Below are 18343 nucleotides of genomic sequence, written 5' to 3' on the forward strand. Positions count from 1 at the left end.
GAAAGAGAAAGAAAGGGTGGGGGGAAGAGACAGATCAGAGAGCATGGAACCATCATTTGGGATGTTCTGTGTATTTCTGTCTTCTCTTACAATCCGCCTGACTGAGGGAAACAGTGATTTTTACAAGACTGTTGTCACACGTATAGCTGTTTATCTCCCTGAGATAGGTGTCTGCATCTTCCACCCACTACCCTACTGACAACTTCATCAATCACAATGCACACGATATCCAACTCCTTTCCATTCCCCTCCCACTTAATTTTTTCCCCCTTGATAATAGCTTGAAAGACAGGGGGAAGGAGCCATGGAGGAAGAAGGGAGGGTGGGGGACGGAGGAGATAAATAGAGAGAGGAAAGGAGAGAGGAGAGGAGAGGGGAGAGGAGGGGAGGGAAGAGGAGAGGAGACAGGAGGGGAGGGCACAGGAGGGGTGAGGAGGGAAGGGGAGAAGAGGAGAAGGAAGGGGAGAGGAGGGGAAAAGAGGGGAAAAGAGGGGAGGGTAGAGGAGGAGAAGGGAGGGGAGAGGAGGGGAAAAGAGGGGAAAAGAGGGGAGGGTAGAGGAGGAGAAGGGAGGGGAGAGAAGGGGAGGGGAGGGGAGAGGAGGGGAGGGGAGGGGAGAGGAGGGAAGGAAAGACAGACCTGTGCAGTCAGGGACAGGGTGGTTGAGATTGAACTCAGGTTATTATACATTGTAATGCGTGCACTCTTGCTGGGTGAACCACACTCCCAACCCCCATTTACTTTTAAGTCTGGGATGCATACCATCCTAGGGCCTCATATATACAAGCCATGTGCTTTCACCACTCAGCCACTTAATATAGCCTAGGAGACATGTTAACTAATTTGAAAATGGACTTAAAGAAACATTTTTAAACAAAGATTAAATCCAATAATATATCTGATATTTATAGTGAGTCCTATTATGAACTCAGACAAAACTCCTATCCAGGGAATGTGATTAAAAAAAAATTATTCATTTATTTATTTTCCCTTTTGGTGCCCTTGTTGTTTTTTTATTGTTGTTGTAGTTATTGTTGTTGTTATTGATGTCACCATTGTTAGATAGGACAGAGAGAAATGGAGAGAGGAGGGGAAGACAGAGAGGGGGAGAGAAAGATAGACACCTGCAGACCTGCTTCACCCCCTGTGAAGAGACTCCCCTGCAGGTGGGGAGCCGGGGGCTCGAACTAGGATTCTTAACACCGGTCCTTGTGCTTTGTGCCATGTGCTCTTAACCCGCTAGCTACCGCCCAACTCCCCCAGGGAATGTGATTTAAATGAAGCTGCTATAAACAGTTACCTCAATGTCTTTGCTTCTGGCCACCTCTTCAAAATTCTCTTGCTGCTCTAACGTTTTGTCCACTTTGTCATCAGTCATGCAGAAACATCGCAGGGAAGATTCTACAGGATCATTCATTTTGGCAAAAACAACAAACTTGGCCATATATGGGACACATATTAATTCTCTGTAAAGCTGTGTGGCTGACCCCACTGTTTCCAAAACTTGATGGCAGTCTGCAAGCCAAAATCTGAGAAAAACAGAAGTGTGAAAATCAAATAGCTTAAAAGGAAAACTTTATTTTAAAACCACAATAAAAATCATGGAATCTAAATAAAAGCATTAACTTGTTCACTTAGCACACTGCAAAAGTATCCACTCACTGTCAAATCTAAAAAACCCTAGTTTTGTTGTTGTTGTTTTTTTTTAAGATTTTATTTATTTCTGAGAAAGACAGGAGGAGTAAGAAAGAACCAGATATCACTCTGGCACATGTGCTGCTGGGGATTGAACTTGGGACCTCATGCTTGAGAGTCCAAAGTTTTATTACTGCGCCACCTCCCGGACCACAACCCTAGTCTTTTTTAACTTTACTGAGAAAATGCTAGAGATGTAGTTTTTTTTCCTTCTTTCTTCTCCATAAAATTTTTGTTCCATATATATATTCATGAAGACCATTTCTTTTCAATACCACCTACAGCATTTAGTCTATACATTAACACTGCAAGGGGCAATCACTCTATGGGAGAAAACAGAGAAAGGAAGAGCCTATCAGATTTTAGGAAATTCTCAGCACCTTCACTGGCTGGATAAAGTCTAGTACTTCACAGTTTCCTCTGAAAAGTGAATTAAAATGATTTATGCTGGTGGATTTTTCCATTTCTGAGACAGGCCCAAGTTCATCATCACAACTTTAAGGACTATGTGCACAAATGGTATACACAATTTCCACTCTCCCAAAGATAATGAAAAGTCAAATCCTTCTTACTTTCTGAGACCCTTCATCTCCATACCTTGCTGAAACATTGGTTGTAAAAGAGACACAATCTTTGATGAACGTCAAAGGAGTAGTTCCTGTGATGTCTTCCCACTGAGCAGGTGAGGTCCCCCCTGAGAGAACAACAGCAGAGATGTTGACTTTGTTGTAAGAGGTGCTTCTTGTGAACTATTTCATCATTCTGTTAGCTGTGTGTTCAGTGGCTTGCAAACGTTGACCATTTTTGACTAATGACATGTACTTTTAGTCCCTCTCCCCATGTTATACTTTTACTAGCTTATTGTAATTTTGCTTTTTATAAAAAAATAGTTTAAAAAATCAATCATTTTAATCAGTAATGGTTTGCAGTATAATTGTTGACACTGTAATTTCCCCTTAAAATATAATGTATCTTTTCAAATTACCTTTCTGTTTATTGGATACTAAGGAAGAGCTTAAATTTGGTGTTTCTACCATTTGTAAGCATAAAGCCCTATAGTTCCAGGTAGGGGATATCATTATTATTTTTTTTTGAAAGATGACATCAAGAACATGAGTAAGCAGTTCATTTTGTAGTAACTGAACTAGGGTAGAATGGGAATCTGTCACTAAAATGACTCTTGGAAATACAAAACAGCCTATCTTAACCTTGACTTTTAATCAAAGTCAGATTAGGTAAATCACATGATAAGCTGCACTTTGGATTCCAGGTGCTTGTCTCAAAACCTGTTCCCCTAAATTCTGAATACTTAGCCTACTGAATGACACTAATAGACAAGATGAAAACACATTTCTCTGTTCTGGTGCTTGTGAGAACCCGCTTTCCCCAAAGACCATTACTTCTTGTAGCCTAAAGCGTATTGCCAGACAAACCATCTTTCTGTCACTAAAAGATACTCTTAAAAAAAAAAAAATCAATATTCTCTCAATAACTATAAAAGGCTATTTTAAATACTAAACTTAAAAGCAAGAACAATAATTATCACCGGAATACAAATGCATTATGGTGATAAATGATTGCAGAAGTAACAGAATTGATAATAATAGGCAAGTAAGTTGTTTCATCTATTTTTCTTTTCTACTCTGAATGTTTCCAAGACTCAGAGTCACCACTGCAAACACATCAACAGGAAGTTCCACAACAACTTAACCAAACCTGTAATGCTACAGAGAAGGCGTAGATTGGGTGTGGTATCTCCCTTGTACCCATTGGCTACACCTTCTCCTGAGGGCGGGGGTACAGGAATGGTCATTGTGATTGGTTTATGGAATTTCCTTCTCCTTGGTTCCACAGTGACAATTGGGCTGAAAGTTGCTTTATTTCCAAGGATCTTTTTCACAATTTCATCTGGAACAGGTTGTGCCTGGAGACAAAGGAAAGATCTTAAATTAAAGTGAGTATGTTTTTCTCATCTGAAAGTTGATTTCTTATGTGAGAAAGAAAAAAAAAATAGAATAACTGTAAGATAAACCACTCCTGTCAAAAGTTTCAGTGAGTTCTCCAAATCAAAACAAGTTCCAATTGGTTTGGATAGAACCCATCATATATGATTGACTTAAATAAACCCACAACTTGAATGCTTGTGTCACTATTAGTGATCTTTATAGTGTGTTATAGTATCAACAGAAACCTAATCAAATTTGGGTTGCTTCTTTAATGGTATATTTGCTCTCTGATGTTTTTTTGTTGTTGTTCTACATACTGAGCTTAGTAACCTTTGGTTTAAAAAAAACAAACTTATTTTTCACCAAAGTTAAGTGATACTTTTGAAGAGAAAGACTCTCAAATATGTAGCTCATTTAATAAATGAACTAATCTATTGTTAGTGCTTTTTGTTTGTTTGTTTGTTTTTTACAAGAGCACTGGTCAGCTCTGGTTTGTGGTGGTGCAGGGAATTGAACCTGGGGCTTTGGAGCCTCAGGCATGAGAGTCTCTTTGCATAACCGTTATGCTGTCTACCTACCCCTGCCCGTGTTTTTCATTTGAAATACATCAATGACTGCCCAAATGGCATGATGCTTCAATTAGCAACACTATCAGGGTTAATAATGACAACTATTATCAGAGTAAAGCATACTCTACACTTACGGAGGCAAACTTTTTGTGAACATTACCTGGAGGCCCACTCGGATTCTTTTGGTTAAAGCGCCCTCTGGGAAAGAAGCCTGAACGAGAGGTACCGTGGTGCTTCTCAGAATTCCACCTTCAGGTCCGATCTGGTTGCTCTCTTGCTTAATTCGTGAAACCACTGCAAAATACTGGGGAAAATCCTTCGTGATGATTCTGCAGATACGCTTTTTCCCTAACTCTTCTGGGCTGTCAAGTTCTGCAAAGATAAATGAAAGAAAAAGTCGTGAGAATAAGCTTATCTATAGGACATCTCGATGCAAGTTGAGGTATGGTTCTGATAGTCAAACTGATATTCTGTAGAATAAAAGGATTTCTTTATCATAAAGAGAAAATTAATGCAGTAGTCAGAAATTTCAAGCTTAAGCTATACACTATATATATTACTTAAAGAAAAAATATTTCTATATTTTGAGGAGGAATAAACATCTTCCAAAATAGGCATTTCAGAATACAGGGACAAATTTGTGCTTGCTAAGAAAAAAAATCTCATTCTGTAATTATTTAAAATAGTCTGCACTCACACTGTTAAAAGAATGAATAAAAAAAAATGTATTGCTTCACAAGAAAGGGAATACTCAAATATATCCTAAACACACTAGAAGTTTATTTGGAAATCCACTTCAAATTTATATATATAACCCAAATTATTAGTATCACCAGCTTTTGTCTGCCCACTGATGGCTGTCATACACCAAAGTGACCCTATCCACAAATTCACCTTCCTTTGTCCACATCCACATTTACTTTTTCCTCTGTTGTCTCCACTTTGGTTTTCCCAGTTCTTCACTTAATAGCATTGAACCACTTCTTTTTGTACTTGACACTTAAAGGTCAACGTCCAATTGAGCTTTTTTTGAAATGGCTCAGTCTCATTCCAGCCTCAGGCCCAGACCTTGTTATGGTTGGCCTACTGACTAAAACCAGTTCCTAACTATCTCCCTACTATTGGTCTTCCCCCTAACTCCAGTCCACTGCCCCCTAATGCAGCCAGATGGGTCTTCACCAACTACCCAATTTTAAGCAGAATTCTGGTAGAATTAATAAACGATTTAAAAGAGAGAAAGGAAAAAACACCATATGAATATGGCCTTGAGGGTAAAAGCAGGACTATCTGAAGCCTTAGGTTTGAAGCCTCGTCCTAACTGCTTCAGTGAGCAGTCTGATGTCTCTATCACTGTTTTTGTGGAATAAATCTCCAAGAAAGCATATGTGATCATTTTCAAGACTAGAAAATTTTAGAAAAGGAGATCTCTGAGTGAGAGTTTTATATTCTTTTTACTTTTATTTTTATTGGTCTTCACCAAGGCTCCACTGCTCCAGGATGACCTTTTCAGATAGAGGCAGAGAAACAGAGAGAGAAAGAGAGAAACCACAGCAGTGAATCTTCCTTCAGTGAGGGCTGGATCCAAACCTAGGTCATGCATACAGGATGTGGGACTATATGGAAGCTTGGTAGAGCTTAGGGAAGCTCCCCCCAGACCTCGGATGGAGGTCTGGAAAGACACCTCACTTGTTAGCCTCTCTCCTTATAGAGATGAGCCAAGAGAGAAAAGTCTCCCAGACTCAGTTTCTCCTTGTTAGTCTCTCAAGCTCACAAAAAGCCTACAGGCCTCTCACACTTAGTTTCCCCTGCTGACAGGCCATGTGGTTTCCTGCTTTAAGGTTCACTCACTCAAAGTTCACACATCGGCTTCACCTTTTGATCACAAAGGAGAACACACCCTATCACACACTCCTAACACCAGACAGTGAAAAGCCCCCAAATCTTATTTTCTTGTGCCCTTTGATGTCCTTAATTTACATCAAGCCTTGTTCTTCTTTCTCTATCTCACCCTTACTGGTTTAACCCCTATTCTTCTCTCAAATGCCTTTGGATCATTAAATACCTGCATCAGGAGACTAATTGTTTTGACCTTTATGTGTCATATCAACTCTTGTCCTACCAGCCCCCTACCATAGGGGCAAGCTGACCTTTAAGAAACCTGTAATTTCTGATGTATTTTGTTCTTTGTTTAACTTTCTATATAAACCCAAACCCACCTTCAAATAAATGAGTGCTTGTACCAGAATGCTCCCCGATGCCTCTTTCCTGATCTCTGGGCCCCTTAGAGCCAGAGAGGGAGGGTCGATGACTTATCTCCTGGCTGGATCCACTCCACGGGAGTGCCAGCAACAGGATAGCAACATACTATCCAAATAAACTATTTTGTTGGCATGAGAATTTTATTATTTTTTTAATTAAAATTTAACTAATCTGCATTCCCACCAAAAATGTAAAAGCGTTTCTTTTTATCTATATCCTTATTAGTTCTTCTTTCTTTCTTTTTTTAAGATTTTATTATTTTTTTAAATATTTACTGAAGTGGGACTTCTCCAGTACAAGTCTTTAAAGCAAACTAATTAAAATTTTTAAAAATATCTTTATTTATTTATTGAATAGAGACAGCCAGAAATTAAGAGGGATGGGGATGATAGAGTGGGAGAGAGACAGAGAGAAGAGACACCTGCAGCCCTGCTTCACCACTTGCAAAGCTTTCTCTCTGCAGGTGGGGACGGGGCTTCAACCTGGGTCCTTGTGCACTGCAACATGTGCACTCAACCAGGTGCGCCACCACGGGGCTCCAGTCTTTATTTTTTTTCTCATCCATCCATCTGTATTTTTCATCACTATCAGGACTTCACTAGTCTAAGACAAATTCTTTTCAGATGGAGTCAGATAGAGAGATGGAAGAACACCAAAGCACCAAAGTTCCCTTCAGTATAGCAGGGGCCATACTCAAACTTGGGTCACGTACATGTCAAAGCAGGGGCACTAACCAGATGAGCTGCCTTTCTATCTCATTTCTAGCATTATTTATTTATTTATTTACTTTGGATAGAGACAGAAGAATTGAGAGGGAAGGGGTGGGGAGGAAGGGGAGCTGGGAGAGGAGGAGGGAGACCTGTAGCATGCCTTCACTACTCATGAAGCCTCCCTTCCCCACCCCCCCCCCCCTGCAGGTGGCAACCAGAGGCTTGAAACGGAGTCCTTGCACACTGCAGTGCTCAGCCAGGTGTGCCACCACCCATCCCCTCTTATCATCTTTACTGTATAACATTCTTATAGGCGTGATACGTTATCCATTATTGTCTTGCTTGGCATTTCTACGATAGTATGGGACACTGAACTTTTTGTGTGTGAGCTCACAGAGAGCAAACAAAAGTCCCAGAGGTGAAGCTGGGATACATTTCAGAGAACAAACATGAGAGCCAAACAGCGGGCAGCAGAATGTGATCTGGGAGCAGGGCTGGGGTTCTAATGAACATGAGGTGATCAGGAATACCACTCTGAAAAGAAGAGAGTTGAGGAGAGACTTGAAAGAAGAAGGAGAAGGGCGGGGGAGACAGCATAATGGCGATGCAAACAGACTCTCATGCCTGAGGCTCCTAAGTCCCAGGTTCAATCCCCCGCACCACCATAAGCCAGAGCTGAGCAGTGCTCTGGTGTTTCTCTGTGTGTGTGTGTGTCTCACTCTCTGCATCTCTCTCAAAAATAAAATTAATAATAAAAAAAATTTTTTTTAAAAAAAAGAAAGAAGAAGGGGGAGGCAGGAAAGTAATGACTGAAGAGTATAAAGTGAGGATAGAAGCAAGAGTTGGGCACGATGCAAAGTACGGTGAGGGCAAAGACGCAGCATTTGTCCATTTTTTATAAGAGAAATCTGTAGAGTAATATCTTAGGACACTGGTTATTTGAGGTGTTAAGATTAGAGTTGAGGGCCGAGACATTAAACAAGAGTATTTTACCTTTTGTATATACAGTTGGTTGAGCTGGAGTTGTTATTAAAATAAAGGGAAAGGCCCCAGCCATCAGGAAGGAAGTATTTTTTTTCTTCCTTATTATTTATTACTTACATAAATCTACTGCTCTACAGATTTCTCTTATAAAAAATGAACAAATGATTTTAACGTATATTTAAATTTATGTTTATTTATATATTTAAATATTCATATATTTAAATGATACATATGAAATCGCAGTAGAGGAGATGCAGGATTGACTATCTGAAGTCCTCATAGTAACTGCCTCTGATCAAAATGACAGTTTTATGGTAGTGGACTGAAAGCAAGTTGTATTTCTGTTATGTTTTAATTATTTTCTGTATACTTTCATCACTTAATTTTTTTAAATGTAAAGGTGTGTGTGACAGAGTAAGACAGACAGACCAGAGCACTGCTAAGCTAATGAAAGAGGTAGTGCCAGGCATGGAGCCTGTAGCCTCTGGGACTTGAAACAAGCAAGTACTGGAACAGGCTAACATCTATTTCCCTAACCCCGTTTTTTTGTTTGTTTTTGCAGTTTTACCAGAGTTCTCCAACAGATGGTGCTGTGCACAACATGTAGAAAGCTACATATTTCACTTTTCAGAGCTCAGGGGTATCAACAATCTAACTCAAGAGTCTATGATTACTATCTGTAGTAATTACCATTATTTGTGGTCAGTTAAAAACAGGTCAAGTGAAATGAACAACAAATGAGAAGATATTTTCTTTTTTTTTTAAATATTTATTCCCTTTTGTTGCCCTTTTTTAAAATATTTATTTTATTTATTTATTCCCTTTTGTTGCCCTTGTTGTTTTATTGTTGTAGTTATTATTGTTGTTGTCGTCTTCACTGGATAGGATAGAGAGAAATGGAGAGAGAAGGGGAAGACAGAGAGGAGGAGAGAAAGAGACACCTGCAGACCTGCTTCACCGCCTGTGAAGCGACTCCTCTGCAGGTGGGGAGCCAGGGTTCGAACCGGGATCCTTATGCCGGTCCTTGTGCTTTGCGCCACCTGCGCTTAAACCCGCTGCGCTACAGCCCGACTCCCGAGAAGATATTTTCTTTTCTTTCTTTTTTAAAAGACTTTGTTAATGAGAAAGACAGGAGAGAGAGAAAGAACCAGACATCACTCCGGTACATGTGCTACTAGGGACTGAACTCAGGACCTCATGCTTGAGAGTCCAGTCCCTTAGCCACTGCACCACCTCCTGGACCACAGGAAGATATTTTCCTAGTATGGTCAAAAAAAATTTTTTTTTAATTTATGAATGAGAAAGACTCTGGTACATGTGCTGCCGGGGATCGAACTCAGGACCTCATGCTTGAGAGTCTAATACTTCATCTACTGCGCTGCCTCCCGGACCATGTATGATCAAATTGTTTGGAGAACTTCTGCAACTTATTTTTCCCAATACAACACTTGGGGATCTAATACTAGTTAAAGCATTCTGTGGTGAGTAGTAGTATTCTGTCATGTCAAACCAAATCTACACACAGTGTCGAGAGTAGCACTGACTAAAAGACATGCAAACCATGTAGGTGATTTTAAACATTTTTAAAAGTATACTTTAAAGAGATACATTTTTTATTTATTGGACAGAAACAGAAATCAATAGGGGAGGGGTGACAGAGAGGAAGGGAGATACCCACAGCCCTACTTCACCACTTGTGAAGCTTTCCTTTTGTACGTGAGCAATGGGGAACTGATCCTGGGTCCTTGAGCACTGTAACATGCTCATCCTGACAGGTGCAACACCACGTGGCCTCAATTAAAAACATTCTTGCAATCACACCAAAATAAACAGGTGAAATTAATCTTAAGATAAAATACAAAATGTTTCACTTATTTATATACTTTCCTCATATTTAGGAGCTACTCTCTTCCCTGATCCAGTGTTCTAGTCCCATTTTCAACTCTGATACCGTCTCCCCAGACAATAACTTTAGCTCACCTTGTTGGGCTCAGCTAAAATTAGTAAAGTCATGGCCCCCTTGGAATATACCTAAAGTAGACCTACTAGCCTTTTCCACAGGGGAGACCCCAAATCTCATCTGCTATAGTCTTACCTTTAGATTCTGCTTATTAAACAATTTGTTCTGCTTTATATCTTAATGCTTTTTCACTCACTAAGTTGCAAGTGCTACCATGACGCCAACCGGACTTCACTAGAAAGATGACCTCACCAATGTACCCTGGAGCCCCCCCTCTCCAGAGCCCTGCTCCACTAGGGAGAGATAGAAACAGGCTGGGAGTATGGACCCACCTGCCATCACCCATGTCCAGCAGAGAAGCAATTACAGAAGCCAGAACTTCCATCTTCTGCATCCCATAATGATCCTGGGTCGATGCTCCCAGAGGGATAAAGACTAGGAAAGCTTCCTGTGGAGGGGATGGGATACGGAACTCTGGTGGTGGGAACTGTGTCCCTTTTATTCTATGGTCTTGTTGATCATTATAAAATCAATTTTAAAAAGTTTTACTTAGTCATAGGTGTACATATATGTGTGTCTGTGTATATATGTATGTATGTGTGTGTATTTTTCCAGCATGTAAATAATGTAAAACTTACTATTGCATAGATAGGTATGCAGAAGAAAGAAGAACAGAAGAATAGTGTACTAAACCTGTGTGATTCTTGAGTCTTTGAAATGTGACTAGAAAAACTGAGGAAGGCAATTCTAACTCAGATAAGATTTGTTTATTTGCGAGTCGGGCAGTAGCACAGCGGGTTAAGCGCCTGGGGTGTGAGGCGAAAGGACCGGCGGAAGGATCCCGGTTGAGCCCCCGGCTCCCCACCTGCAGGGGAGTCGCTTCACAGGCGGTGAAGCAGGTCTGCAGGTGTCTGTCTTTCTCTCTCCCTCTCTGTCTTCCCCTCCTCTCTCCATTTCTCTCTGTCCTATCCAACAATGATGACATCAATAACAACAATAACTACAACAACAACAAAACAACAAGGGCAACAAAAGGAGGAAGAAAAGATTCGTTTATTTATGTTTATAAGTGAGGAGACGAATTAGAGTACTATTCAGCTCCGGCATGTGGAAGCGTGCAAGTCCTAGGCTACAATGCTTAGCTAACTCTCCAGTCAATTTTTAATTTTAGTTAATTTCAAATATCTGGGCCCAGTGCACCATCGAATGGACACTGACTGCAGTTCTAGTAGGAATATTGAATAATCGAATAATGTATTCTACATCTTTGAGTATGCATTGCATTATAAAACATGAGGCAGAAGTAGAATTAATTTTTTTTAAGTTTATTTATGTAATCTCATAGTGGTGAAGTCTCAGAGACATTAAAAAAAAAAGAAAAGAGTGATCAAAAGGCAATCCATGGTGGAGTGCAGGACTTGCATGTGTGGGATCCTGAGTTTAATCACCAACAACACCCCATGCAAGTGACGTTCTGCTTCTCTCTCTCATTAGAGAAAATAGTAATGCTTTTAAAATGGAAAAGAACATCATCTTGAAGTCCAGGACATTCATTACATAAATAAATTTAAAAAATAGGGAGACGGAGAGAGGCAAAGCCACTGTAACACCTCACTTTCTTCCAGTGTAGCGGGAACTGAATCTGAACCTGGGCCACAAGCATAGCAGCCCGGACACTGTCTACACCTGAGCTGTCTTAGTAGCTGCCCCTCCATTTTGCATTTAATCAACCATTTTCAAATAGGAATCAGTCATATTTCTATTCAGACAAGCGATGCATCAAACACTACCGTACCAAGGATATCTTTCAGACCTTTTATTATCACTTTCCTAATTTTCTTTTTACCAGGCAACCATTCAGCTCTGGCTTACGGTGGTGTTAGGGATTAGACCTGGGACTTCTGGTGCCTCAGGCACGAGGGTCTATTAAACAAACTGCTATTCTATTTGCCCTCTCTCATCTCTTTTAAAGAAACAATAACAGAGCTCAATTTCCTGGATTCTATGTTACCTTAGAAGCAGTAGACTGAGTTTGGAGTATGGCACCAAAGTAAGAAAGCAGAAGTACACTAGAGTTTGCAGTGAGTACCTCTCTAATACTTCCTCTCCACTTTTCCAAGCTTTGGGTCCATGATTGCTCAACAATTTGTTTGGCTTTGTATGTTAACTCTCTTTTCAGTCACCAGGTTCCAGGTGTCAATAGGATGCCGGCCAGACTTCCCTGGATTGAAGACCCCACCAGTATGTCCTGGAGCTCAGCTTTCCCAGAGACCCACCCTACTAGGGAAAGAGAGAGGCAGACTGGGAGTATGGACCGACCAGTCAACGTCCATGTTCAGCGGGGAAGCAATTACAGAAGCCAGACCTTCTACCTTCTGCAACCCACAGTGACCCTGGGTCCATGCTCCCAGAGGGATAGAGAATGGGAAAGCTATCGGGGGAGGGGGTGGGATATGGAGATTGGGCGGTGGGAATTGTGTGGAGTTGTACCCCTCCTACCCTATGGTTTTGTTAATTAATCCTTTCTTAAATAAAAAAAAATTTAAAAAAAAATAAAATAAAATAAAAAAAAAAAAGTAGACAGAATTCATTTGATAGATTTTTAAAAACTAAAGAGCTTTTTTTTAAAATTCTGACTTTTTTTTTCCTACCACTCCCATTACCAAATGTCTGTGTCCCCATCCAAATAGATTTCCATTCCAGATCATTAAAAGAGGGTACAAATTCTAGGTTTAAAAAACTGAGCACTGGATGGAACCCACTGCAGCAAAAAATAAAGACTAAATGAGAAGGTGTAGTGGGTTTCTTCATGTATCAAATTAAAAATGAAATAATGAAGGAACCATCTTATACACATTTGATAAATGTAATTCAACTAGATTTCAGACTGAGCTCAAGCCTTACCTACCAAAACTTGTATGCTATACCCCAAACTTTCATTATTATAACATCCTACCCTCCAAAAAAATAGAAAGGGAAAAATAAAAATCAAGCGATCTTTGCAACAACAGAAGAAAGATAAAAAGAACAAGGAGAGGAAGAGGGAGAGGGGGAGGGAGAGGAAAAGATAAAAGATGAACAGCACCACCACAACAATAATACCCTCTTCTTTCTTGAAGGTTCTACTACTCAAAATTCTTGTGAGAACAGAAGTGTACATACAATTCATGAGGGTTAAGGTTCTATCCTTTCCTCTCTGTCTTCCACCAGCCATCTTTTGGTTCCTGGTTAGTTGTTAGCATGACAGAAATAGAGCACAAAATAAAGCAATAACCAGAATACTCAAGACTTTATCAAAGACAAGATTCGTTTGACCTACTAGTTTTCCTAGTTCATAACAATTAAGCTGCATCGGCGATCTGACCCTTGATAATGTCTCTTGTTCAAATATCTCCTATTGAATTCCCTTTACCATAAATGAGCTCAAAAGTACAATTTATAAATACCCTACTGACTTCTTTACAGTAAGTCACACTTCTTGGAAAGTCCTGAAACCCAACTATGTAAAACTCACGTTGTGGGGTGGGCATTGGCACACTCGGTTAAGCGCACATAACACTATGTGCAAGGACCATCACAAGGACTGCTTCCTCGCCACAGTGGGAATGTTTCACAAGTGATAAAACAGGTCTGCAAGTCTGTCACTCTCTCTCTCTCTCTCCTGATCTATCTCCCCCTCCCCTCTCAATTTCTCTGTCCTATCCAATAAAAAGAGGAAAAGGAAAAAAAAAAAAGGCCACCAAGAGCAGTGAATTCATAGGGCTAGCACTGAGCCCCAGTAATAACCGTGGTGGCAAAAAAAAAAAAAGCATCTTACCTAATATTTTGGTCACTGATGTATACTAAATGCAACTGTTGTGATTAGACAATAATTCTTATAAGAACTTTCAAATTGTGCATAATTGTGTTTTCAATTCTACATTCTATAGGGAATACAGAGCATTAAGTATTAAAGTTACACATACTTCTCTTGCCATGTGTTGAGATTATGATAAATTTTAAAGACTATGAGACCCACCTATAGGTATGAAATTTATTCATAAATTTTTTAAAAAAAGAACTTTCAAATCCTTTACATCACATGATCAAATTTAGTAACTAGAGCACCTCCAGGGAAAGTCAGGTTCAAGCAGGAGGAAGACAGACCCGGAGTAATAAGAACGGGATTAGGATGTTATACAGACTGGATCTCTCACCCTTTCATTACTTACTATCTGTGTGGTGCTGAGTGCTCGTTCTCCCTAAACTTTAGTTTAGATCGATAAAGTGAGGGAACCTCATTGGGAACTAATGGAGAAAAAGATGAACTCTTACATGCAAAGCTGTTAGCAAAGTGATATATAAGAAATACTCAATCTGGGAGTCGGGCTGTAGCGCAGCGGGTTAAGCGCAGGTGGCGCAAAGCACAAGGACCGGCATAAGGATCCCGGTTCAAACCCCGGCTCCCCACCTGCAGGGGAGTCGCTTCACAGGCGGTGAAGCAGGTCTGCAGGTGTCTATCTTTCTCTCCTCCTCTCTGTCTTCCCCTCCTCTCTCCATTTCTCTCTGTCCTATCCAACAACGACAACAACAATAATAACTACAACAATAAAACAACAAGGGCAACAAAAGGGAATAAATAAATATTAAAAAAAAAGAATCTTTAAAGAAAAAAAGAAATACTCAATCTACAAATCGTTGTCCTGAGTGTCGTGAATCTTGTGGTCAAAGAGCTCGTGAGTTTTGAAGTCTTGGCTCTTCCACTTGCGATGCCATCTACTCTGACGCTGGAGGACAAAACATGTTGTTCTGATTTGTTTAAAACTACTATGTCACTGTCAAGTCAAGTGCCTGAAAACAGTGTCTACCTCAGGTAGGCACACTGTTCCAGATCACACGAAGAAGCCCTGTTGGATGGATCAACCTGCCAATGCCCATGTCCGACAGAGAAGCAATTACAGAAGCCAGAATTTCCACCTTCTGCACCCCACAAAAATAATTCTGATCCATAGTCCCAGTGGGGGAGAAGTGACAGAGAAAGACGAGCCAAAGGGCACCGAACTCCAACTCTACCAGGACCCCGCGAGAGAAAAGGAAAAAGGGAGGGACATCTGGATGCAGAAATAAGTGTATGTGTTACTTGGAAAAGAAGAGAAGATGGGACCACGGTGAGGAGGCAAAGGCAAATATATCCAGAAATAAGATAGTTGTAGAAAGAATAGGTAATTCTGTATCTGCAGCCCTACGAGAACTTCTGTAGCTTATAATGGAGGGACTGGGGATTCAGAACCCTGGTGGTGGGAATGGTGCAGAGTTGCACCCCTGTTATCTTGTAATTTTGTAAATCAATATTAAATCACCAACAAAAAAATAGAAGCTTTGGTCATGACTGATGATTATAACACTAGCCTACCACATCAGTCAGTCAGAAAATAGTTTAGTTGATCTAGACTTCCAACTTGTGAACACATTTTTTTTTTCTTCCCTGCAAATCCCTTTGTCTCCTATGCTATGTTCTCAAAGGAAGAATGTTATAAATGCACTTTGCTTAGAACATAAATGTCAGCTGCTAATTCAGTTTCTCATTACTAAGCAAAGCAGACTCTATTCCTGGATGACCTGAAAGGATAATGGTAGGTATTTGGGAAAAGCTGTAGTTGAGAAGTAAGGTGGAGTGGAATTCTTTCTAGCTTTAGCACTAGGGACAAAATATCAACAGGTATGTTAACGAGGCAGGTGTGTTAGCCCAAGTCTATTGCAGGGGCTAGAATGACACAGGACAGTTGGTCTGGGTGTGAAAAACCTGCTCTTGCCACGAAAGTATCATGTGGCAGAAGCGAGTTTTCTTTTTAGCGGCAGACACAGATCTTGCTCTGGCACTTGTCAATTGATATTTTCTCAGTAGAGAAAAACTACTGGGGGTGTGGTGGGGGAGATACTAAAAAACAAAACAAACAAACAAAAAAAACAGAGAACATTCAATCCCGTCCTAAAAAAAAACTAAAAAACTTCATCTTTAAAGTTCACGAAATTGAATCCACCCTGTAGGTTTAATTATTGATTAACATCTTACATTAATTAAACTCGCAAAGTTCAACTAGACACACTGAAACCTGTGACGCTACACACAAGAACCCAGAAGTCGTAGTTTATGTAGTTTGGGGTTATGCTTGTCCTTGACAGTATCTGTCAGGAGAAGAAACTTACCTCCTGACAGTAGATCTTTAACATTTGAAACTGAAAAGCTTGAGCAGTGGTCTCGTCTTTCTTTGTTCAATATAGTGACCATCATCTCCTGTGGCTTTATAATACTCAGAGCTGGGCTAGTGAAAACTGACATGTACTACAAATGTCAAATGCACCAGCTGTACAGAAGCTTCTTCAGTGCTGTGGGTGCCAGGCCTGAACTTGGGTTGCACACATGACAAAGTCGAACACTATCCAAGAGAGCTATTTCACCAACCCTCTTTTTTTTTTTTCCTTCTTCTTCTAGAGTTTAACATTAGTGAAGTTTAGGGATGAGTGAAAAGACTTTCTCTCCAGATAGAAAAACTGAACTCTGTTCCTTCTTCACTATCACTGGAATTGGGTAGTGACTAGCCACATCTAGACCATGCCTGACACAGGTGACTCAAGGATACTTAAGTCAAGGATCCTGCCCTCAGGAGTATACCGAAGGAAATAACATCAATCAAAAAATTGTTGTAAGGGGGGAGAGGGCTGGGTGGTGACTCACCTGGTGAGCGAACATGTTACCATGTGCAGGGACCCAGGTTCAAGCCCTCGGTCCCCACGTGCATGGGAAAAGCTTCACAAGGGGCGAAGCAGTGCCACAGGTCTCTATCTACCTATCTACCTGTCTCCCTCTCAATTTCTGGCTATCTCTATCTAGTAAATTAATAAAGATAATTAAGATAAACGTTGTAGTACAATACATTTCAAACATCATTAGTTTGTGTATTGCACCAAAGTAAAAGACTCTGGGCTGGGTGGTGGTGGGGGGAGAGTACAGGTCCTGGAAAATGATGACAGAGGACCTAGTGCGGGTTGTACTGTTATGTGGAAAACTGAGAAATGTTCTGCATGTACAAACTATTGTATTTACTGTCAAATGTAAAACACTAATCCCCCAATAAAGGGAAAAAAACATTAGTCTCCATTTCTCTCTGTCCTATCTAACAACAATAACAGCAGTAATGACGACGATGACGATAAACAAGGGCAAAAAAAAAAAAGGAAAATAAATAAATAAAAAGAAAACCCTTTCCATTAAAACAAATCTGTTCCTAACAGTTACAAAAAAGAAAGGAAGGAAGGAAGGAAGGAAGGAAAAAATAAAGAAAGAGAAACACCAAAAAATTGCTATGACTTTTAAGAATGAGAAAGACCAATTAAGTTGTATATGAGAAACTGAATGCGTACCTACCACACTTACCATGTCAAAGGAAAAGTAACACAAACTCTACCAATTGTTCTGAAACCTTTTTTTAAGAAAAAAAAAAACACCTTTGGCTTAGGGGAAAGTAAAGATTAATGAATACTGCAACAATCTGGGAGAAAACTGGACGAGATGAAAGAAAGGGTCTGGAAATAATAACTCGAGAAATAAATGTTAACGTATCTGCTTTAAAATGCTCTGCATACTTCACATACTTTCCATTATTATTCCACCTCCTCCTTACACTTTCTTTTTTTTTTTTTTGACTTAGGAAAATTTTCCCAGTGTTGCACAGATTGATATTTTTGATCAAAGACTCAAAAGAATCATCAGAATGTTTATACATATGTATTATGCAGTGAGGGAAAGCTTGCTCCATCAAAAGAAACTTTTCATGGTAGGTAAAAACAGTAACAAAGGCTACAGAACCTCAGGTTTAGATAAAAATACGAATATGGATACAATCCAGACCACATCAAATCGATGGGGGTTACAATCAACAACATTTATACCCCTTTCCCCTATGAGGGAGCTACTCTCTTCCCTGATCCAGCTTTCTGGTCCTTTTTCCAGCCATGACATCATCTCCCCAGACAATAACTTGGATCCACCTGCATATCAGATTTCAGGCTCAGGGAAAAAAAAAAACAAAAAACTAGTATAGCCACAGGCCCTTTGGAATATAACCAAAATATGCCTACTAGCTATCTACTGAATGGAGATTCCACCCCAACCAACTCTTCATCTGAACTATTCCAGCCTTTAGGTTCATGATTAGTCAACAATGTGTTTGGCTTTATATGTT

The 18343-nt window shown here is 40.1% G+C and overlaps 1 protein-coding gene across 1 annotated transcript in view; it reads right to left on the reverse strand.

The window, feature by feature from the left end:
- The window catches only part of ANK3 (ankyrin 3), a 306521-nt gene that overhangs the window by 60025 nt on the left and 228153 nt on the right, over nucleotides 1–18343 (reverse strand). The window contains exons 18-21 of the mRNA XM_060186709.1: nucleotides 4369–4580; nucleotides 3410–3617; nucleotides 2291–2387; nucleotides 1299–1527 (exon numbers count right to left, since the gene is read on the reverse strand). Of these exons, the coding sequence (XP_060042692.1) occupies nucleotides 1299–1527; nucleotides 2291–2387; nucleotides 3410–3617; nucleotides 4369–4580 (746 nt within the window). The remainder of the gene's footprint in view (nucleotides 1–1298; nucleotides 1528–2290; nucleotides 2388–3409; nucleotides 3618–4368; nucleotides 4581–18343) is intronic.

This window comes from Erinaceus europaeus, chromosome 1 (assembly GCF_950295315.1).
Source record: "Erinaceus europaeus chromosome 1, mEriEur2.1, whole genome shotgun sequence".
Lineage (NCBI taxonomy): Eukaryota > Metazoa > Chordata > Mammalia > Eulipotyphla > Erinaceidae > Erinaceus > Erinaceus europaeus.